The sequence below is a fragment of the Saccopteryx bilineata genome, chromosome 2 (genome assembly GCF_036850765.1).
Source record: "Saccopteryx bilineata isolate mSacBil1 chromosome 2, mSacBil1_pri_phased_curated, whole genome shotgun sequence".
Taxonomy (NCBI): Eukaryota; Metazoa; Chordata; class Mammalia; order Chiroptera; family Emballonuridae; genus Saccopteryx; species Saccopteryx bilineata.
Window position 1 is genome coordinate 111,549,847 of NC_089491.1, and position 25,317 is coordinate 111,575,163.

General features: G+C 36.5%; 1 protein-coding gene across 1 annotated transcript in view; it reads right to left on the bottom strand.

Moving 5' to 3' along the window:
• The window catches only part of ZDHHC17 (zinc finger DHHC-type palmitoyltransferase 17), a 102,596-nt gene that overhangs the window by 20,379 nt on the left and 56,900 nt on the right, over window positions 1-25,317 (bottom strand). The window contains exons 9-10 of the mRNA XM_066257633.1: window positions 8,468-8,610; window positions 6,634-6,736 (exon numbers count right to left, since the gene is read on the bottom strand). Coding sequence (XP_066113730.1) covers window positions 6,634-6,736; window positions 8,468-8,610 — 246 coding nt within the window. The remainder of the gene's footprint in view (window positions 1-6,633; window positions 6,737-8,467; window positions 8,611-25,317) is intronic.

Consider the following 25,317-nt stretch of genomic DNA (forward strand, 5'->3'; position numbering starts at 1 on the left):
CTTATAGCCTGGATGAAATTTGCAAGGGAGTAACTACCAGCTCAATGACTACAGATTTGAAAGAGATATAATTTGAGATATATTTGAAAAAAACACAGATTTAAAAGGAATTAAATACTAAATGAACAAAGAATTTTTTGGGTTGTTCTTTAGCAGTAGAGATATCTTCAAATGGTAGTTTGTACTTAGTTTTAGCAATAGGTCAGCCTAGCTGATTTTTAAAATTTACTGGAATTTTAAAATTCAGAGTCACTCTCTACAATGTCATGGTTTTTTGTAAAAGTTCAAAACAACCTTTATTCCTGATAAAAATCAGAAAACACTACAAAGTATCAAGTATAAAGACAAAAATAATAATCCCACAATCCAGAGATAAATTATTTTTGGCACAGTGCATTTTATCACAACTGGGATCATAGTGTATTTATTAACATCAATAAAATAAAAATAACACTTATTAGTCACCATTAGTTACCAACTATGTGCCATTTAAGCTACACAAGAGCTCTATGATAAATCCTGCTATCCTCACATTATAGATAACGAATCCAAGGCAGAGTTTAAGTAGCCTACAGTTAGAGTGATTCGGAGATAGAGTAGATATTAAAACCCAGGCTCTTATTTTCAATGCTATTCTGCTTCCCCAAAGTGCTCAAAAGCATGTACTAGGTTATAAAATGTAAAAACAGTATCTTGGGTATGAATATTATTAAGGCTTAATATATAAATATTTTACACTGTCATATATTTCCAAACAGATAAACCAATTTATAATCCCACTAGCAACACATAATGGTTGATTACTACATTTGCATAAGCAATGAGTTATGAAAAAGATGTTGCCAATTTTAGAGGCAAAAGAAGTGTTATTTTATTGTCTTAACTTTATTTATGCTTTTATGCTTAAACAGTCTTTCAGTAAGAGATAAAAAATATGTCATCCATGTTTATGAAATGTTTATGGAATCTTTTTTTACCTTTAACTCTTTAATCTATCTGAATGTTATTCTAGTGCCTGCTGTGAACTGAAGTTGTAATTCACCATAATACCCAACAAAATAAACCAAAAACAGCAAATCAAATCAACTGCCCTACGAAATACCAGAACAACTTTAGAAATGGAAGAGCCACAATATACCACCAAGTTCAAACTGAAGTTCAAGGAGAGAAGTGGGTTCTAGTGAAGCAGGCTGCCCAGGGATTTCTTAATCCCACCCTACCTATATAAGTAGTATGAAAACTATAGACAAGAAGACAAACTCAAAATTCAATCCTCTATGGTCTGAATAGTATGCCCCTCCTTAGTATGTTGTAGCCTTAACCTCTAATGTGACTATATTTGAAAATAGGGTCTTCAGGAAGTAACTAAAGTTAAATAAGGTCATAAAGGTGAGACCCCAACATGACAGAAAGGTGTATAAGAAGAAAAAAGAGAGATCAAGCTTTCTTGCTTTCTTCCTGCCATGTGAGGACCAAGGGAGGTGACCATTATTTGTACACCAGGAATATCAAGGCTAAAACTGCAATTATCTCTGGCTGGTTGGCTCAGTGGTAGAGCATCAGCCCAGTGTATGGATATTCCAGGTTCGATTCCCAGTCAGGGCACACAGGAGAAGTGACCATCTACTTCTCCAGCCCTTCTCTTCTTCTTTCTCTCTCCCTCTCTCTCTTTCCCTCCCGCAGCCATGGTTTGATTGATTTGAGCACACTAGCTGCAGGTGCTGAGGATGGCTCCATGGAGACTCAGACTAAGACGCTAAAAAATAGTGCAGTTGCAAGCATGGCCCCAGATAGGCAGAGCATAAGCCCCAGATGGGGTATTGCCGGGTGGATCCTGGTTGGGGCACATGAGAGAGTGTATTTCTCTATCTCTCCTCCTCTCACTTGGAAAAAATTTTTTTATTTAATTAAAAAAAAAAAAACCTGGCAATTGAGTGAGGGTAAGGTGTATTAGAGCAGGGACTTCTTTAATAAGCAAAAAGGAAGATCCCACCCCTCCCATCACATCATTCATTATACACTGTGGTCAAATACACATAAGAACTTAAAGATCATAATTACTGACTTCAGAGAACTGTGCACATGTGTACAAAAAAATATATACTATATTTATAGCAATACTGTAGGTTGTAATTGGTTATCTAAAGGAAGATATTAAAAAAACTTAAAGGATACTAGAAAGATATCTAGGAAAGATACACAGAAAACTGAAGAAGTCTTAAGAGAAAACTAGAAAAAAATGTGCTTAAGAGGAAATGCATAGAAGAAAATGGTGAAAACAATAATTAATGCACATTCTTCATTTTTATGTGCATAATTACCGCAGGCTCTAAGTTCTTCATATTTATCTTAGTTTAAAAACTTAGTTGAACTTGAAAGCAATTTATTTTTAGACACAAAAATTTCTAATAACCTATTGTCAGTATTTCAAAGTAGTGCCAACCACAGTTGGCTGTACTGGCTTATAACAGTGAATTTTAGAATTGATTATTATAAAAGAAGCACAGGCAATAAAATTTTCAAATAAGTAAAAGAATAAGGAACAAAATAAAATCAGTGGGAATCTAACACCCAGAGATAATCACTGCCAAAATTACATGTGCTCACTTCTAGTTCATATCCTTTGTGTATTTTAAAATTTGAATCACTCTGCACATATAATTTAGTATTTCTCATCTATTATATTCTAAGCAACAGCCCATACCATTAAGTATTTAAAAAAGCATTTTAATAGCTATTTTATTCCATACCATATGTAGTGTAACTGATAAAACACTCCTGTATTAAGGTTGGATATTTAGAATGTTTCCATTTTTCCCTATTACAATAATACTATGATAAATATACTAGTAAATAAATCTTTGACTTTACCCCTGATTACTTACTTATAAATGATTAAGAAATCAGAGTAATTTTAAAGCTCTTCCTAGAGGTTGCCAAATTGTTTTACAGGAAGGTTTAAAATTATGTTCGGAGCATAACTGGAAGATACACTATCAGGTCAGGTCAAAAGGCTGGGCTCTGCACTAGACTTGATAATCACCTACCTATGTGACTTTAAGCAAGACACACAACTTCTCAGAACCTCAATTTAACAATTAGTTAGAAAACAGCATTACAATTTGTGCATTTTGTTTTTTTAATCTCAAATAATTGTTCTTGGAACTAAGTAAAATATCTCAGAGAGTTATAAGCCAAAAAGAACTGAATAAATGTAAGGTGTATAATGAGGTGATAATCATTTAATGAATAGTAAAAAAAAAAAAATGAGTAAGAACTTACTTATTTAAAGAAATAGTTTATATCAATATAAAATTCATTATCATAAAAACATTTAAGTTGGCTATACTATGAAAAACATAAAGTTGATACTCATGCCTACACACTAAAAGTTTATTTGCAGCCCCAAAATTAATACTCAGTGTTCTTCGCAGTCATTTACGCATATACATAATGTGGCAAGCAAGTAATGAGTCACCAGACATACACATTCCCAGCTGAGTCCAACAAGGTGACATGACCCTCTGCCTTCTCGTTTCACTTTGACAGTATAAACAAGTCTTTTTAATAGTCTGTTTAGTGCCATACTTTTTAAATTTTTGTGCTTTTTGTTGCTAACTTTGCCTTTTAAAATGGCCTCTAAGTGTAGTGCTGGAGTGCTATCGAATGTTCCTAAGTGCAGGAAGCCTGTGCTGTGCCTTTCAGAGAAAACACACATTAGATAATGTTTAGGCATGGCTTATAGTGCTGTCGACTATGCGTTCAGTGTTAACAAATCAACAATAAATACTAAATTTGGTGTTTTAACAGAAACACGTGTTATAAAAAGGTTATGCAATAAATGGTTAACAAAAATGTTGTGACCAGAAGTTTATAGGAAGCTAATCTTCTTTTTCCTCTAGGAGCAATGTGTATTCACAGTGACATTATAGAACTGAATGACAGTGAATAATAAAAACTGACTGTAATGCTATTTTTTAAAACTAGTGTAATCACCTTCAATTACATTTGTAATCCACAGTAGCATGAGGGAAGTGGCAGAAGCAACAGCTAGGAAACCGGGGTTAGCAAAAATAGTAGTCCCTGATGGCTGCTGCTATTTTCTGTCTGTATCTTAACCATTATCACGTATCATGAACCTCATGGCTCCTTCTTGTCTATATCCTTTGTGTGTCCATTATAAATTAATCTGGGCTCTCTACTATTCAATTCCTGCAGGGTTGTTTTTTTCTCCTGAAAGTTTTTTGAGCTTTTCTATCTGGCTTCAGAAACTTAATACTGAAAAACAAAACAAAACAAAAAAAATGTAAGTCTAAAACCATGTAGGACCTAGAGCTATGGTTATTTTACAACGTGGAGAAATGTAAAAGGTATTTCTGATAACCAACCTTTACAGGTATTTGTGATTTCATCCCACATTCCACGAGTAAGATACACACATACACATTCAGATATGTAAAAGCATATTTAAAGCCCATTGGGACACAAATTGAAGATTTAAAAAGTCGTATATAAATAATAAAGTACATGTCAGGTATGTCTTAAACTATATTATAATCATCTTTTCAAGAATTCTCCGAGACAATATTATGATCAACCCTCCTTTCCAGACAAGTATAAAAGTTAGTATTCCCATCCTACACTTTCTATTTAAAAAATTAGCATGTTCAATTTATTGCTTATATTTAAAAAATAAATATATACCAACCATTTTAAAGGCAGATTTATTCAAATAAGGAAGTTGAATAGACTTAATTGTCCTGGCCGCCCCTCAAAATCTGCCTCTCACAAATCTCAACTCCACAACTGTGGAAACTTGCATAGTTCTTTTTTTTAACTATATTCAAATACAGAAAAGAAAAAAAATTCAAATTATACTATATAAAAAAGTCTGGCATAAAGTTTTCAGTATTTGGTAATTTACTAATTTTCATTTTTCTCCAATTATATGTATAACAGATTGAGTTTAACAACAGTCTAAAATTATTTTGAGGTGGAAATCTAACTTTTCTCTTGAACATAAAATTGACTGTCCAATTTAGGAAATAAAGTTAGAAAATATGTCTGGAATACTAAAGTCATTTCAGAAGTCAGTGCTTTTTTAATACATTTAAAACAGATGAGGTGATGAAAACAAGCGAATCTGTTTTACTCAGACCAAATGTACCAATAAGATAATTCTAAAGTTTAATAATAAATTCTTAAAGAACAATATTTATGTCAACGTATAATAATACAAGGCCCAAATGAGCTAGTGAGAATTGTACATGGAAAAATTTCACTAGATACTTATACTGAGGAAGTATTTTAAAAGTACTATACTTTCTGAAAGTAATTATATACACTATAAAAATATAAGAATTATAAATGTAGCTACAATTGTGTTTAACTCTCAAAAATAAAATAAGTATGTTCAGTTTTTCAATTAAAATACAGAACTTTAACAAAAAGAATACAGTGTTGTAACATGTAAGGCTGTGAAGTGAAACCAACTATTAATTAAAAGTATTCAAGTCACTGAAAACTGCACGCATTTAAAACACATCTTATCTGCTTTATGGTAATGTTTAGGGTTTTGTTTTTTTTCTCCCTTGCAGCAGAGCCATTCTATCACCTGAGGCAGAGGCCATGGAGCCATCCTCAGCACCCGGGATCAACTTTGCTCCAATGGAGCCTTGGCTGCAGGAGAGGAAGAGAGAGACAGAGAGAAAGGAGAGGGGGAAGGGTAGAGAAGCAGATGGGCACTTCTCCTGTGTGCCCTGACTGGGAATCAAACCCAGGACTTTCACATGCCAGGCTGATGCTCTACCACTGAGCCAACCAGCCAGGGCTATGGTAGTGTTTTAAAAATTACTTATTAGCAAACATTTATGAAATATGTGCCTTTATTATAATAAATCAGACTATCTTACGGACTGAACTTTTCTTACGTAAAATTATCAGAAGTTGGCACTGACCTTACTTCTTTGCTACCACATGTGCACACATATTTATAATTTGAAATTATATTACTTTTTAAAAGTATATTACATTAAAATAATTTATTGGATTTAGCAAATATTTAAAGATACAGCATTACATACTTTTCATGAGCCAAAAAAGAGAATGAACTGTTAGCTACCATAGCAAAATAACAACTTGTGAAATTAAGAAAATATTTAGAGAAAACAGTTTGATACTAAAACATAAATCAGTTTAAAAGAAAGATTTAGAATACTTGTTATAGAATCCACCTACACCAGAGACTAGCTGTGTAGCCTTGAGCAAAGGTAATAGCTTGACCTATTTAAGCCTAAATTTTCTCAAATATAAAATGGAGATAACAATACTAATGTACAGGAAGTATATTAAATTATACAAAGTATTTAATAAAAATGACTTTTAAATATACAATAAATGGTAGCTATTATTACTGATGTTGTTAAAAGCAGTTTTCAAAAGGAATCTGTTCAATATGTAACATTTTAAAAACAGTATTTACATAGTTCTAGAAATACTGTTCATACTTATTTTTCTAGAAATATTGTTTCACTGTTAACTGTGAGTAGTTCAGTCCTAATGTTAAAATATTATTAAACATTTATTTAAATAACAAAAAAAATTGCTTAGATATGACCTTCATAACCAAAGGATATCATTCCAAAACCAGAAGAACCAAGTCACATACATCCAGAATTTGGTTGCCAAATATATTCCAAGGGGCAATGCACTATGCATTGAATGATCAAAAAAGGATCTGTAAAACATAAGTTTTATAAAATCTAAGTTCTATAATTCATTGTGAAAATGAGCATTACATATGTAAATAAAACTACACATATTTTGCTAGTAAACTCTGATTTAACCAAAATCCAGAAGCACATAATGCTTAACTACCAAAGTGAATGCTTAACTACCAAAGTGTTTTCATAAAAAACTCATGGATACCTACAACAGTGTGGCGATTGCCGGTGGTGGGGCATGGAGGAGTGTATAGGGCTGTGATGGCAAAACTTCTTATAAAAACAGCCCACTTTTGCAGTGCTGGTCAACCTGGTCCCTCCCGCCCACTAGTGGGTGTTCCAGCTTTCATGGTGAGTAGGTAGCAGAGCAACCAAATGGCGCTGTGATTGGCCCACCACGAAAGCTGGAACGCCTACTAGTGGGCGGGAGGAACCAGGTTCACCAGCACTGCAAAAGTGGGCGGTTTTTATAAAAAGGTTTGCCATCACGGGTATAGGGGGATAAATGGTGATAAAGGAAAACTTGAAAAAACAAGACTTTTCATAGTAATCAATGACTTCACAGCTAAAATGACTCAGCAAGCTTTTGAAGCACCTTTAAACTCACCAAGAGTTAAAATTATATCCCATTTACTCTCCAATTTCAAAATTTCAGTGTACTTTTATGCTCTGGATAAAAAAGAATTCAACTTTAGTATATTCAATAACTATCATTTAAGCATATTATTCACTGGTGATGTGTTACAATTCTGAATAGTAAGCACAAAGCAATTCTCAAGTTTTTCTGTATATTTCATCATTATTTCTCCTAACCTACAAACTCCTGTTAAGTCTTCACCACATCCTTTCAGTTAGAATGAACTAATTTAGTGGAGACGAAGGTCATTATTTACAGCATTTAGAATTTGGGAAACGTAAGTATTAATAAGTTTCATCAAACATAAGCACGATCAACCATCTATTTAAGTTCAACAGAAAATCTTGGTGAATTCCTATTTATAACAGCCCTCAAAGCTCCTAGAAACACTTACATGAGGTTAATTACCTAGAATTAATCCTCTTCCTGAGAGTTAACACATTGGTATACTACAAGTCATTCTCATCTCCGTGTAAATTATTTGCAGAACTCTTTTTTGAAATATAGGTAAAAAACAAAGTACTAAAGGTATGAATGGAAGCCAGGTGGGAAGTTCTGAATCATAGACAACTGCCTAAGTTTGCTGGATGGGCAACTTTAAGGCAATGAGATCTAAAGACAGAAGAAAAAGAAATGAAAAGAGGGAGGAGAAAATATTAAAAAAACAAAACCTGAGCTTACTTCATATGCTTAGATTCTACCTTGCTACTAAAATCATACCTTTTTCTTGCATACTGTCTATGACAAAAAAAAAAATCTATGGGAAGGTAAGCTCAAGCATTATAATTACCTAGAAATAAACAATATCATATTACAATACATTTAGACTTCAACAAACTCAAGTCCACTTTTGTTGAAATGTTTTAAAACTGTATTTTAGCCTTAAAAAGTAATGCTCGATTGCCATCAAAAGCACCTTTAAAATCAGTTTAACAATGTTAAAAATCTAAAATATTTCACATATAAATTTGCCAAAATTATTTAACACTAAATTAAAATCAAACATGTTACATAAAGTGTTCTGAACACACAAAATATTAATTTTATATAGCAGAACCAAATTATCTTTCATGTTTAGTTGAAAATATATTTAAAATGGCACACTTACTTTGAAAGAAACTGTACTGTAGCCCAAACACCACCATACATTAGCCCTTTAATGAGCCAAGAATCAATATTTAGGTCTGCTATAAACCCAACCAGCCAAATAACTAGGAAAGGAGTTCCTAGCATTACTTTCTGTCGAAATTCCTGTACAGAAAAAAACAATGAGTCAGAAAGTTTTGCATGCTTCAAGTAACCTCCATGTGAACCACTGTTACCTTTGTAAAAAAAAAAAAGAGAGTGAAATTCATTCATTCAAATATGCTTACTATGTGCAGGTATTGTTTAAGGCAGGGGTCCCCAAACTACGGCCCGAGGCCGCATGCGGCCCCCTGAGGCCATTTATCCGGCCCCTGCCGCACTTCCGGAAGGAGCACCTCTTTCATTGGTAGTCAGTGAGAGGAGCATAGTTCTCATTGAAATACTGGTCAGCTTGTTGATTTAAATTTACTTGTTCTTTATTTTAAATACTGGATTTGTTCCTGTTTTGTTTTTTTACTTTAAAATAAGATATGTGCAGTGTGCATAGGGATTTGTTCATAGTTTTTTTTATAGTCCGGCCCTCCAACGGTCTGAGGGACAGTGAACTGGCCCCCTGTGTAAAAAGTTTGGGGACCCCTGGTTTAAGGTATGGTCTCTGTCTTCTGGAAACATAACTAAATAATTAATTTAAAAGTACTTAGTTAAAATTATGAAAAATGAGAAGTTATATGAATGTGTCTAGGTAGTTAGATATAAAAGAGAACAGTACCAACAGATGGACTAGAAAACAGTTTATGATACAACCATCCCATTTTACCAAGGGCACTAATAACTCAAGACAAACACAATCAGAATGACTGATGGTATATTTGATAAGAAAACTTAGTCTGGAGAAGACATTTTGAATGATAGATATAAACAGAGTACCAAAACCTTAAAATGAGATAGAGAATTAAAAAAAAATTCTATAAGGTACCAGAATCCATAGAATGAAAATTACGAGTCTCTGAAAACATAACAAAACAGAGTGCTTAATAGTCCAGAGGAAGCTCTATTTCATTTTTATAATGGTCTGGCTGTTAGAAAGTCCATTCTAAATATAAGACCTATCTAGTTCCCCATAACGTCTACCACAGTTTTATCTTCAGAGAACCACAAGTAAATCTATTGTCTCTTCCACATAATAGCCCTTCACAAACTTAAATGCCTCTATCAAGTTTCTGTAGTTACCTTAGGTGACAAAACTATATACTTTTTTCACAAAAATGGCCATGTCTTTCCCAATTTAACCATGGTAATTCATTTTCTGAACTAAATACGTAATTTTAACAGATGAATAATTAAACAGATCAACTCCAGGGTTTAACTTTATGCTACAGTAAAATAAGTAACACAATTTGTTCTTTCATCTCTAGTATTTGTGAATTTTATATCAAGACATTAGAGAGAATCCAAGATGGCGATGGAAGAGATGGGTGTCCTAATGCCACCTCCCAGGACCAAACTGAATACAACTAAATTCAAGAACAATCATCTTAAAAAACCAACTTTGGACTAAACAAAGAGGAGTCTATAACCAAGGATCACAGAAGAAGCCACACCAAGACTGGTAGGAAGGGCAGAGACACAGAAAGGGCTGCCCTGCTCTCATGACCAAACTGTGGTGGAGAGTCTAGAGAAACTCTCACTGCAAGGAGAGTTGCTCTGAAAGGTGTGGGTCCTCAGCACCAGGCCCGACACCCCAGCCTAGAGCCCCAGAGCCTAGAAAAGACACCCACACAGCATTTGGCAGTGAAAAGAACCAAGGTTTTTGTCTGTGAGAAAAAGATGAAGTTCTCAAAGATGTAGGCGCCATCTTAAAGGGCCAGGGCAGAAAATCTTGGTCACAGTCACCCGGGTTACTGGTGGGGGAGAGCTGAGAGGACTAGAGCTGTGTGAAGAGAGTGTGAAGTTAAGAGGCCAAGGAGAGACACTGTGGGGGGCGGCCACAGGAACCCCTGTGCTGAATCATTCCCCAACACTGCACTGGCCATCTTTCTTGGGTGAAGCAGCCCCTCCATGCAGCATTAGCCTGGAGGAAAGCAACTGCCCTGTCCTCGGGAACCCCTCTTGCCCCACACTATGGAGACTAGACCGTTGTGAAAAGTCAGCTAGGAAGCAGGGGGTGCGTTATGACTCAGTTTTCTGGCGTCGAGGCTGGAGTTTTCCCCTGCATGCTCCCAAGTCTATGACTGGTACTTCCACCTCACAAGAGATTCCGTAGAAACTGTCCAGACTGTGGGCAAACCACATCTCTGGGTCTCAGAGGCCAAACCCACTGGACTCCAGGGGTCACACCCTACTGAGGTCTCTGAAAAAAGTCGGGACAGACTGACACCTGGGGCCATGGGGTAGGAGCCATATCCACCACCCTCTCTGAATTGCTGCAGGCTCTAGACCAGAGGTTTTTTTCAGTGGTCAAACACAAACAGACAGAGGCTGCAGAGGCAATCTCAGGAAACCTTGGCCTGTTGCTGACTTTCCCCCAGTTCTAATGTGGGTAAAAGCCAGCCTAGGTCTGTGGCTTGCTATTTCCATGTGTACCTGGGCCCAGGAAAGGCAGTAACAAACTCTGCTTTGCTTGTATCTCCAAGAAGGTTACTAAGGGCCAGTCACAGGCAGTGACCCCCACTGGTCAGGCTGGCACATCCAGAGGCCAGATGCAGAGCATCGGTTCAGGACCTAACAAGACTTGGTGGCAGTGTATCTGAAGGGCGGAATTATCAGACATTGGGCCCAGCCAAGCCTAGTTCCACTTTCTGTGGTCAGCACCAGCACAGTGGCTTATGTGCATCGGACAGGGTGAAGCTCACAGTCAGCTGGCCCAGGTGCTGGATGTCTTGCACTGATGGGCTAGGTTCCACAGAGGGAAGGGAGAGAGGCTTGGAGCACGGACATTCAAGGTGCGGGTTCCCCGGAGCGTATTGTTGGGACTGGTCCAGGGACTTAGCCTCTTTCGGGGGGAGGGGGGGGTACAAGCCCCAGGGCAGGACTCCCTCAGTTTTTCTCCCTGAGACCAGGAACTCTCCAACTAGAAGCAGAGAGGACTATTGCTCCCACCCAATCTGAACCTGATGCTCACCTTGCTGGGGAGAAATATACTGCTCACAAAAATTAGGGGATATTTTCTTGCTTCATATGAAGCGAATTTTTGTGAGCTGTATAGAATTGGAGTATCTAGCAGTGTTGAGGGATTCGACTCTGGAGTAGGGGCCACTTTCCTTGTACTCAGCTCCTGACCAAGAGACCCCTGAAGTAGGGGGTCCCACTAATGTGGTATTCCCAAATTCAGCTGCCCTAACCCCCCAAGCTTGTAACCTATAGAGGAGTTGGTGGGGGGAGGCCAGTCTGAGCCCACACTACAGTCTCCCTACAGAAGATCCTATTGGAAGACCAGACAGCTACAAGAGGAGGTGGAGCAGCTGAAAAGTGGAGGCAAATCTTACAAGCTTGGGGCTTTTACAGAGCTGCTGTCATCTCTCAGCAGAGGGAAGCTGATCCTTTTACACAGTTTGGCCCAGGCACAGAAAATCCAGCCAAAAACAGTAAAGAGAGCAGTAGCTCCACACAGATAGGCCACGACGGGTTACAAACAACTGTTGACACCAACCCAAGAAGATCCAGAACCAACACAACCAGTAGTGGGTGGCAGTTCACACCAATGCTAGACTCAACTAGTTTCACAAGCGGCACCTCCAAGAGAGGAGTCCAGTAGGCACCAGACACTGTGGAGAATAAATACGCCCAACAGGACACAGTGAACAAGATTGACCCTTGGAGCCTGCCAGCCTGAAGGAATAACCGCACCCACTAAAGGCCCAACTACACTCAATACTCACAACAGGGGGGTAAATATAACCCTCAAGAAGCATCCCAGAGCAAGAAAACCAGGTGGCCTGGAAGTCAGTACCACTGAGCACATCTTCCTCATAAAGACACCACAACAAATTTCAAAGTCATTGCAGAGCTACCTAATGTACAGACAAAATGGGCAAAGAAATATCCAAATGAATCAACAAGAGAAATCCCCAGAAAAAGAACTAAATTAATGAAAGTAACCAAACTACAAGATGCAGAATTTAAAATAATCGTTATTTGGATGCTCAAGGATCTTAGAGTAACAATGGATGATCACAATAAGAACATAAACAAAGAGAGAACAAGCATCAAAAAGGATACGGAAATCATAAAAAAGAATCAGTCAGCAATGACAAATACATCAGAAATGACGACTGCACTACAAGGAATCAACAGCAGGCTGGATGAAGCAGAGGACTGAATCAGAGGACAAGATAAATGTAAGCACAGAAGCAGAGCAGCAAAAAAAAAAAAGAGGCTCAAAAAGACTGAGGAAACTCTAAGAGACATCTGTGACAACATGAAGATAAACAATTATCTGTACCATAGGGGTTCCTGAAGGAGAATAGAATGAACAATGGATAGAGAACTCGTTTGAAGAAAGCATAGTCATAAACTTCCCTAAATTGCTGAAAGAAGTCACACAAGTCCAGAAGCACAAAGGCCCATTAAAAATGAACCCAAGGAGGCCCACACCAAGACACATCATAATTAAAATGCCAAAGGTAAGAGACAAAGAAAGAATATTAAAAGCAGTTAATTACCTACAACGGAGCCCCCATAAGAATGACATCCTACTTCTCAACAGAAACACTTCAGGCGAAAAGGGATTGGCAAGAAATATTCAGAGTGATACAAAACAAGAACCTACAACCAAAACTATTTTATCCAGCAAAGCTATTGTTTAAAATTAAAGGAGAAATAACTTCCCAGATAAAAAAAGATTCAAGAAGTTCATTACAACAACCAAACCAGTATTGCAAGAACTGTTAAAAAGGCCTGCTATAAAAAGAGCAAAGGAAAAAAGAAATCAAGAGAAAGATTAAAATGGCAATAAATAAGTATATATCAATAATAACCTTATATGTAAATGGATTAAATGCTCTCAATCAAGAGACCCACTTCAGAACAAAAGATACACATAGACTGAAACTGAAGGAATAGAAAAAGTATTTCATGCAAATGGAAATGGAAAATAACCTGGGGAAGCAATACTGATATCTGACAAAATAGCCTTTAAAACAATGGCTATAGTAAGGCTACCTAACAAGAAAGGGAGCAATCCAGCAAGAGGATATAAATATTGTAAATATTTGTCCACCCAATATAGGAGCACCAAAATATATAAAGCAGATATTGATGGACATAAAGGGTGAAACTGACAGCAATATTATAATAGTAAGGAATTTAAAAACCCTACTAAAATCAATGACTAGATTCTCCAGACAGAAAATTAACAAAGAAAAAGGGCCTTCAATGACATACTAGATCAAGTGGATTTAATTGATATCTTTAGAATTTTTCATCCCAAAGCCGCAGAATATACATTCTTCCCAAGTGCACATTGTACATTTTCTAAGATAAACCACATATTAGGATACAAAACAAGTCTCAATAAATTTAAGAAGACTGAAATTATATCATGCATCTTCTCTGACCACAATGGCATGAAACTAGAAATCAACTACAATGGAAAAACTGAAAAACACTTGAAGGCTAAACAGTATGCTATAAAATAACAAATGGGTTAACAAAGAGATCATGGAAGAAATAAAAAATTTCCTTGAAACAAATAAAAATGTACATACAACAATCAAAAATCTATGGGACACAGCAAAAGCAGTCCTGAGTGGGAAGTTCATAGCATTACAGGCATAGCTTAAGAAGAAAATATTCAAATAATCTAACCCTGCATCTAAAAGAACAAGAAAAAGAACAACAAATAAAGCCCACAGGAAGTAAAAGAAAAGAAATAATAAAGATCAGATTGGAAATAAATGACAGAAGCTAAAAAAAGATCAAAAAAATCAAGAGCTGGTTCTTTGAAAAAGTAAACAAGACTGACAAACCTTTAACCAGACTCATCAAGAAAAAAAGAGAGGATCCAAATAAATAAAATTAGAAATGAAAGAGAAGTAACAACTGATGTCACAGAAATAAAAAGGATTGTAAGAATATTATGAAGATCTATACACAAAAAATTGAACAAAGTGAAATGGATAAATTCCTAGAAACATAATCTTTCAAAACTGAATCTGAAAGAATCAGAAAACCTAAACAGACCAATTACAAATGAAATGGAAATAGTTATCAAAAAACTTCCAGCCAACAAGTCCTGGACCAGATGACTTCACAGGTGAATTTTACCAAACATTAAAAGAAGAACCAACACTATCTTTCTCAAGCTATTACAAAAAAATTCAAGAGGAGGAATGAGTCCCAAAAGCTCATTCTATGAGGCAACCATTATCTTCATTTCAAAACCAGGTAAAGACACTCCTAAGAAAGAAAACTATAGGCCAATATCACTAATGAGCATAGATGCTAAATTTCTCAATCAATATTAGCAAATCAGGTCCAGCAATACATTAAAAAGATCATACATCATGGTCAAGTGGGATTTATTCTGGAGAGGCCAGGTCGGTACATTATTTGCAAATCAATAAATCTGATTCACCACATAAACAAAATGAAGGATAAAAATCACATGATCATATTAACAGATGCAGAAATAGCACTTGATAAAATCCAGCACTCATTTATGATCAAAATTCTCAGCAAAGTGGGAATACAGAAAACATACCTCAACATGATAAAGGCTATCTATGACAAACCCAGAGCCAACATCATACTCAATGGGAAAAACTTAAAAGCAATCCCTTTAAGATAAGAAAGAAGGCAAGGGTGTCCCCTTTCACCACTCTTATTCAACATAGTTCTGGAAGCCCTAGCCACAGCAATCAGACAAGAAGAAATAAAAGACATCCAAATTGAACAAGAAGTAAAACTGTCATTATTTGCTGATGACATGATACTGTACATAAAAAATCCTAAAGTCTCAACCAAAAAACTACTAGACCTGATAAATGAATTCAGCAAGGTGGCAGGATATAAAATTAATATTCAGAAATCAGTAGCATCTTTATATAACAACAATAAACTGTCAGAAAGAGAAATTAAGGAAACAATCCCCTTTACATTTGTAAGGACAACAACAACAACAAAAATCAAGTACCTATGAATAAATTTAACCAAGGAGGTAAAAGACTTGTACTTGGAAAATTATAAGACATCGAAAAAAGAAATCAAGAAAGATACAAACAAGTGGGAGCATATACCATGTTCATGGATAGGAAGAATTAACATCATTAAAATGTCCATACCAGCCAGAGCAATCTATAGATTCAATACAGTCCTTATTAAAATACCAATGGTATACTTCACAAATCTAGAACAAATATTACAAAAATTTATATGGAACCAAAAAAGAACCTGAATAGCCACAACAATCTTGAAAATGAAGAACAAGATGGGAGGTATCACACTTCTTGATATCAGGTTATACTGCAAGGCCATCATTATCAAAACAGTTTGGCACTAGCATAAGAACAGGCATGCAGATCAATGGGACAGAACAGAGAAACCAGAAATTAACCCATGTCTTTACAGTCAATTGATATTTGACAAAGAAGGCAAGAGTATACAATGGAGTAAAGATAGTCGTTTTTATAATAAATGGTGTTGGGAAAATTGAACAGGTACATGCAAAAACATTAAACTAGACTACCACCTTACATCATTCACAAAAACAAACTCAAAATGGATAAGACAATTAAATGTAAGTCACGAAACCATAAAAATCTTGGAAGAAAATATAGGTAGTAAACTCTGATATCTCTCGTAGCAATATTTTTGCTGATACATCTCTATGGGCAAGTAAAATAAAAAACAAAATAAACAATTGGGACTATATCAAACTAAAAAGCTTTTGCACAGCAAAAGACACCATTAACAACATAAAAAGACAACCACTAAATGAAAGAACTTAATCACTGATACGTCTGATAAGGAGTTAATAACAAAAATTCATAAAGAACTTCTAAAACTCAACACCAGGAAAGTACACAATCCAATTTTTAAAATGGGCAAAGGAACTGAATAGACACTTCTCTGAAGAGGACATACAGATGGCCAATAGGCAGATGAAAAAACATTCAACCTCACTAATCATCAGAGAAATGCAAATTAAAACCACAATGAGATTCCACCTCACACCTGTCAGAATGGCTCTCATTAACAAATCAACAAACAAGTGCTGGCAAAGGTGTGGAGAAAAGGAAATCCTCCTGTATTGCTGATGGCAACGCAGGCTTGTCAGCCCTTGTGGAAAACAGTAAGGTGTTTCCCCCCAAAATTAAAAATAGAACTGCCTTTTAACCTAGCTATCCCACTTTTAGGAATATATCTTAAAAATTCCAAAACCCTAATTCCAAAGAAATTATGCCCCCTTATGCTGATTGGAGTATTGTTTACAATAGTCACCATCTGAAAACAGCCAAAGTGTCTGACGACAGCGGACAAGTAGAAAAAAAGGCTGTGGTACATATACACAATGGAATATTATGCAGCCATGAAACAGAAGGAACTCTTTATCTTTTTGAAGGCACGGGTGGACCTGGAGATTATTATGCTAAGTGAAATAAGCCAGGCAGAGAAAGACAAATATCATATGATCTCACTTATATGTGGAATCTAATGAACACAAAAAACTGAGGAACAAAATAGAAACAGAGCCAGGGTCACAAGGAACAGAAAGACAACAGTCAGAGGGAAGGGGGATGAGGATACAGGATCAAGGAAGGTGAAGGGATTAGCCATATTATAGTATATACTGTACATAACATACAGGTACAGATAATAGGGCAGTAAGGCACAGAGGGAAGGGGGTATGGAGGTAGGGGAAGGAATATAGAGGGTGAAATGGGAATGGAAAGACTTTGTATGGGGCATGCGGGGTACAATGCTGGGATTGAGGGTGTTATATTGAGTGGGACACTTGAAACTTCATTAACACAATAAATTAATTTTTAAAAGACAGAGATTAATGACTAGAGGAAAGAATATATAGATAAGGGGGTACTGGTGGGAGAGAATGTGGACACATGTCATTTGAAAAAGTCTTTTCTAAAATTCTCTGTAATTTGGCTTCTTTTTAGTAAAGACACTTGTTTTCCTTCAGCAATAACCACATTTCTTCATTATTAAAAATTAAGATACAGGAGCCTGACCAGGTGGTGGCGCAGTGGATAAAGCGTCGCACTGGGATGCGGAGGACATAGGTTTGAAACCTCGAGGTCACCAGCTTGAGCACAGGCTCATCTGGTTTGAGCAAGGCTCACCAGCTTGAGCTGAAGGTCGCTGGCTTGACCAAGGGGTCACTCGGTCTGCTGTAGCCCCCCCCCCCATCAAGGCACATATGAAAAATCAATCAATGAACAACTAAGGAACCACAACAAAGAACTGATGTTTCTCATCTCTCTCCCTTCCTGTCTGTCTGTCCCTATCTGTCCCTCTGACTATGTCTCTGCCACAAAAAAATAAAATTAAATTAAGATACAGGAGAAGCAACCATCTGCTTCTTCACCCCCTACCCTCATCTGTCTCCCCCTTCTCTCCCTCTTCTCCTTCTCTCCCTCTCCCCCCATTCTCTCCTTCTTCTCCTCCTGCAGTCAGTAGCTAGATTGGTTTGAGCATGGCCACAGGGACTGAGGATGGCTCTGCTGGAGTACATCAGCCTTAGGCACTAAAAATAGCTTGGTACTCAAGCATGGGCCCCAGATGTGGTTGCCTAATGGATCCTGGTAGGGGCACATGCGGGAGTCTGCTACACTATCTCCCCTTCTCTCACCTAAAGTAAATAAATAAATAAAGTACTATTTACACACAGTAAAATTCACCTTTTCTGCACAGTTCTCTGTGTTCTGATTAACATACATAGTTGTGTAACTAGCATGAAACTTAAGACACAGAACAGTTCTATCAAGCCCAGAAATACCATCTGTCAGTCCTAGCCCCTGGCAAGCACTAATCTGATTTCTGTTCCTATACTTTTTCTTTTGCAAGAATATCATATAAATGTGATGATGCTGAATGCAACCATTTAAGTCTGGCTTCTTTCGCTTCAAGAATGCATCTGACATTCATTCATCCATGCTGTCGTGTTTATCAGTATTCTGGTTCCTTTTTATGTTGGGTAGCATTCCATTACAGGAATGATCACAGTATTTTTATCCATTTCTCAGCTAAGGGATTACGGCTGTTTCCAGTTTTGATGATTGTGAATCAAGTGACTGCAAATATTTACTTACAGGTTTTTGTGTAACATAAGTTTTTTTCATTTGGTTAAATACCTATGCATGGGATTTCTAGATTTTTTTTTTCAAACTGTCATTTAACATACATATTATATTATATAGATAAATGTAATGGTGATGTGCTACTTTTATAGATATGATAAATCTATTTTCTCTTATATCTTATTATAAAAAAATTTAAATACAGAGTAAATTTGAAAGAATTTCAAACTGAACACCCAAATACCTATGTGCCTACCACCTAGCTTCTACAATTTAGTAATCTGTTTAATGAAAGTTTTTGAGTAACTACAGATTCAAATGCAGTTGTAAGAAATAAGAGTCAAAGTACCTTTTAAGCAGGCACCCCCCAATGACTAACATCTTGCAAAGCAGTAATACAATACCATAACCACGATATTGACATTGATACAGCTAAGATACAGAATATTTTCATGACGATAAGGATTTCTCATTTTGTCCTTTTATAATAACCTCCCTCCTATCCTATTCTCACCCACATAATTAATCTCAGAGAACCACTAATCTACTCTACACTTTTATAACTTTGTACTTTCAAGAATTTTATAATTATAGAGTATATTAATATATAAACTTTTAAGATTGTTTATTTTCAATCAATATAATTCTTTAGAAATTCATCAAGGTAATTGTATGTATTGTATTAATTCATTTTTTTTTTATTGCTGAGGAATATTCCATGGTATGAATGTACCAGTTTGTTTAACCGTTTACCCTCTGAAGGATGGTGCGGTTGCTTCCAGTTTGGGACGATTATGAATAAAACTGCTATAACATTCACATACAGGTTTCTGTGTGAACAAACATTTGCATTTCTTTGGGAGAAATGACTAAGAGTGAAGTTTCTGGGATGCATGATAATTGCATCTTAAGTTTCAAAACCAAAAAATTGTCCAACTGTTCTCCAGAGTACTGTATTGTTTTACATTCCCACCAATCATGTACATATGAAAAATCTGGTCTCTCTGCATCCTCACCAGTATTTGGTGATTTCACAACTTTTGTAGTAATTCCAATAGGTGAATGAAGTTAGTTGCTGTGGTTTTAATTAGCATTTCCTTAATTACTAATGATGTAGAACATCTTGTGCTGATCTGCCATTTTTATATATTTGTTAAATATTTCGCTATGTGTTTAGCCCATTTTCTAATTTGGTTGATTTTTTTAACTTTCGAGTTTTGAAAGTTCTTTGTATATTCTGAAAACTAGTTCTTTATTGAATATGTTTCTTGCAAATACTTTCTCCTAGTCTGTAAATTAGTCCTTTCATCCTAATAACAGTGTTTTGTGTAACAATAGTTTTTAATTTTGATGAAGTTTAATTGATCAATTTTACTTTTATGGATCATGCTTCTCATGTCAAGTCAAACATTTTGCCCTGCCCTAGATTCTGAAGATTTTTGTTTTTTTCTAAGTTTTATAGTTTTATATTTGACATTTAAGTCTGTAAACCGTTTTATTTTTTTTTTATGTATGGTGTGAGATTTTAATAAAGTTTTATTTTTTTGCTTATGCATGTCCAAACACTCCTGCATTATTTGTTGAAAAGTTTATCTTTTCTCAATTGAATTGCTCATGCACTTCTGTCAAGTCAGTGAGCCTATCTTGGTAGTTCTATTTCTGGACTCTATTCTATTCCATTGATCTGTGAGTTTATTCCCCTATATGTTGACTAGAGTAAAATATTGCAGTAATTTTTATTTAATTACATTGAATCTGTATATCAATTTTGGGAAAGGTAACATTTACTACGTTAAGTTTTCCAATTCATGAATACAGTATGTCTTTTCCTTTATTTAGATCATTGATTTCTTTCATTGGTATATAAAATTTTTCAGTATATAAGTGCTTTACACATTTGGTTTGATTTACACCTAAGTATTTAAAGTTTGGGGTTTCTTTAGCAATTCTAAACAGTACTTTATTTTTTATTTTGGTGCTCACGTTTTCTTGTTAAGTATATAAAAATAAAACAGTATATTTACCTTATATCCTATGACTCTGCTGAATTCATTTATTAGTTCTATAAGTCTATTTCACAGATCCTTGGGATTTTCTATGTAGACGATCGTATCAACCACAAATAGGGAAATTTTATTTTTTCATTCCTGATCTATATGCCTTTTAATTTCCTTTTCTTTCTATCACTAGCTAGAATACCCAGCACTAAGTGGAATAAGAGCATTAAAAGGGCTATTTTTGCCTTGTACTTGATCTTAGGGGAAAAGCATTCAATCTTTTACCATTAAGTACAGTATTAGCTGAAGGATTTAAACATGTTCTTTATCAAGTTCAGGAAATTCTCTTCTATTCCTATTCTTCTCAGAGTTTCATCACGAATGGACAGTGATTTTTTTATTAAATGCTTTGTGACTGATACAATCTTAAAATTTTTTTAAATCTGTTAATATGGTAGATTACATTAAATAATTTTTGAATATCAAATGGGCCTTACATCCCTGGAATAAAATGGTACATAATTCCTCATATATTCCTGACTTATATTTGTTAATATTTTAAGGATATTTGGGTCTAGATTCATGAAGGACATTGGTCTATAGTTTTCTTTTTTTTATGTCTTTGCCTGATTTTGGTTTCTGGGAAACATATGGTTTCCATTCTATTACTTTCATATATAAGCAACTCAATAACATTCTTATAGGTGAAGGGAGTTTCTTATATATAGCATATATCAGGGCCATACTTTATAATACACACTGCTAATACATGTCTTTTACTTGGTGTTATTTAGACCAGGGGTCTCAAACTCAACTCAGCATGTGGGCTGCAGAGGAAGATCACAGCCATTCAGTGGGCCGCACTAGGTCTACAAAAGGCAACTGTTACGCAACACTTTTCTCACTGCAGTTGAAAACAAAAAAAAATCAGTACAACAAGCACAATCTGGGCCGCATGCGGCCCACGGGCCGTGAGTTTGAGACCCCTGATTTAGACCATTTAGATTTAATGTAATTATTAATATGTTAGGATTTAAGTCTGTAATCTTGTAATTTTATTTTTTATTTTGTCTGTTCTGTTTTTTATTTGTTTTCTTTTTTCTGCCTTCTTGTGGGTTACTAGAAAGCTTTTTAGAGTTCTATTTTCATTTATCTACAGTGTTTTTGAGTATAGCTTTTTTATATATATTATATATACATAACTTACCACAATATATTGGTGTCATTTTATCAGTTCAAGTGAAGTATGGAAAGCTACCCTCCCTTTATGTCCCTCTACTCTATCTTGTTTATAATATATACTACTAACACAAATATATTCTCTACATAGATTTAGAATCACATCAAACATCATTATAATTTTTGCTGCAGTTGTCAAGCAAAATTTGGAAGATTTAAGATGAGATGGAGAGTCTACCATATATACCTATAGTTTTGCTTACCACAATCTTACATTCCAGGGTTCTTGCTTTGATCATTTCTTTTGTTTAGAGAACTTCTCTTAGCCGTTCTTTTAGGATAGTTCTGCTGATAACAAATTCTCTTAGTTTTCCTTTATCTGAGACTGTGTTGATTTATCTTTCATTTTTTTAAAGTATTTTCCACTGCTATGGGATGCTGGGATGATAGTTCTTTCCATTCAGCAGTTAGAAAATGTTCCAGTTCTTTCTGGGCTCAATGGTTTCCAATGAGAAATCCAGTCACTTGAATTATTCTATCCCTATTGGTAAAGGGATTTTAAGATCTTAATTTTTTCCAGAAGTTTGACTATGATGTGTTTGGTGAGGATTTCTTAGAGTTTGTTTAGGATTTGTTCTGCTTCTCAATCTGTAGTTTTGTCTTTTGCCAACTTTGGAGAATTTTTTGGCCATTGTATATAAGAGCACTATTTCAATTTCACCTCTATCTCCTTTTCTGCTAGGAGTCCAATCATATTAATGTTAGACAGTCTTATAACCACAGGTCCCTGAGGCTCTATTCATTTTTCTTTCAGTTTATTTCCTTTTGTTGTTCAAAAGGAGTAATTTTTTATTGTTCCATCTTCAAAGTCTTCTTTCCTATGTATAGGGAACATTCTTTCCTATGTTCCCTATAATCTGCCCTTGATCCAATTAGATCTTCTGATTTTGGTTACTGTAATTTTCAGTTTAAATTTTTTATTTGGTTTTTCTTTATATTCTATTTCTGTATTTCTATTTCTTTGCTGAAACTCTACTTTTCATTTGTTTCAAGCATGCTCATAATTACTCAGTGAACCCTTTTTATGATGGCTGTTTTAAAATCTTTTATCAGATAATTCTAACATCTCTCATATCATTGGCATCCACTAATTCTCTTTTCATTGTTTCAGTTCTTCTTAGTTCTTAGCATGATGAGTGATTTTCATCTGAAGCCCGGACATTTTGGGTACTTTGAGACACTAGATTTTATTTAAATCTTCTCTTTCAGATAGATTCCTCTGATGTAGGTTGGGAGGGGAGTGAAGCACTTTTTCGTTCCTGCCAGGTGAGGTGAAGTCCAGAAAACTCAACTGGCCTCCACTAACACCTGAGAAAAAGGCTCCATATTACTGAACAGATTGGGACCTCTAGCTCTCCAATGAACCTCTACTGATATACTTCCTGGCTTAGAGGTTTAGGAGTACTTCATGACTGTTTTCAATGTGGTCTCTACTGATACAGAACCTCATTAACAGCCAGTGGGAATGAAAGTCCCAGCTGAGCCTTCTCTGACAACACCTCCAGAGAGAAGTTGGAGTACCATATTGTAGCCTGGTAAGGGTACAAAGAAGTCTAGGCCTTTGCTGGAGTGAATCAGGGTGAGGCTACTGGTGTGTGTGTGTGTGTGTGTGTGTGTGTGTGTGTGTGTGTTGGTAGTGTGTGGCTATAGTAGAAAGTTTTTTTCTAAAGTCTATCTAGCTATGCTGCCTTTTTCTGTGTGTGTGGTCTTTTTTTTTGTATTTTTCTGAAGCTGGAAATGGGGAGAGACAGTCAGACAGACTCCCGCATGTGCCCGACCGGGATCCACCCCGCACGCCCACCGGGGGCGATGCTCTGCCCACCAGGGGGTGATCCTCTGCCCTTCCTGGGCGTTGCTCTGTTGCGACCAGAGCCACTCTAGTGCCTGGGGCAGAGGCCAAAGAGCCATCCCCAGTGCCCGGCCCATCTTCGCTCCAATGGAGCCTCGCTGCAGGAGGGGAAGAGAGAGAGAGGAAGGAGAGGGGGAGGGGTGAAGAAGCAGATGGGCGCTTCTCCTGTGTGCCCTGGCCGGGAATCGAACCCGGGACTTCCGCACACCAGGCCGACACTCTACCACTGAGCCAACCAGCCAGGGCCCCATCATGTATTTTTATCTAGTAAGTTTTTTTTAAGTATAATACATTTAAAGCTACTAATCCAGAGGATCCAAGATGGCAGCAGAGTAGGCAGATGCACAGACTCCCAGCTCACACCACCAAACTGGATTACAAATTAATTTAGGAACAATCAGTGTGAAAAACAAACTTTGGACTACAAGAACAGGTCTCAAAAACCAAGGAGCAAAGAGAAGATACACCAAGCTTGGTAGGGAGCGTGGGGCATGGTGGAGCTCCCCTGCTTCCAGGAACAAAGGTGGGGTGAAGCTGAGACCCAGAAGGGCTCTCATTACAAGGAAAAGAGCAGAAAATATTGCTCACAGCCACTTCCCTGGGAACCTGGGAATGAAGTGTGCTGAGAGGGGCTGGCTTGCCTTCCAAAAGGAAAGTGGGGAGAGAGAGACGGTGACAGGCAGAGAAATGCCTGGGATGACCTGAGAAGCTGACTAATCCAGTGTGGAGGCAGCCATAGCTAGGGGGAGGGGTTGATCCCTCCACAGAGCACAAGCCTAAAGTGGTTCCCGGTGACCCACCTCCAGAAAGCTCTCCAGCTCAATCAGTGCAACAAGATACAGCTGAAAACAGGAAGTGGGGAGGAGGGGCAGTAACTCAGGTCTCCATGGAGATCTGAGATACACCTTCCCCTACTGAAGAGGAGAAAGCATCCTGCCCCCTGAGAGAAGCTGGCAGATCAAGTCTTCAGAGTCTCAGGTTACACCAACCTCATTTCTGGTTACAGTTTCAAATAAGCCCCCTGCTGAGATCAGTAAACAAGATTACCACTGAGTTAAGAAAACTGAGAAGAAAACAAACAAATCAAGACTTCAAAGCAGCTCTACTAGGTAAGGAGATCACAACTGTTAAAAGCCTGTAAGTCATACACGGAATAATGGGTGGGCAGAGAAGCTTAAGTCATATGCTTCAACAAGATAATTCCTCAGAAAAAGTCCTGGATGAACTGGAAGTAATCAAATTACCAGATGCAGAGTATAAAATACTGATTGTTAGGATGCTTAAGGATCTCAAAGCTACAATGGATGGACTTAATGAATACCTCAATAAAGAAATTGTAAGCATCAAAAAGGACATGGAGATCATAAAGAAGAACCAGACAGAAATGACAAACACAATATCAGAAATAAAGACTACATTAGAAGGAATTAAAAGCAGGCTGGATGAAGCAGAGGATTGAATCAGAGACTTAGAAGACAAGGTAAGTGAAAACACAGAAGAAGAAAAGCAAGAAGAGGATCAAAAAGTCCGAGGA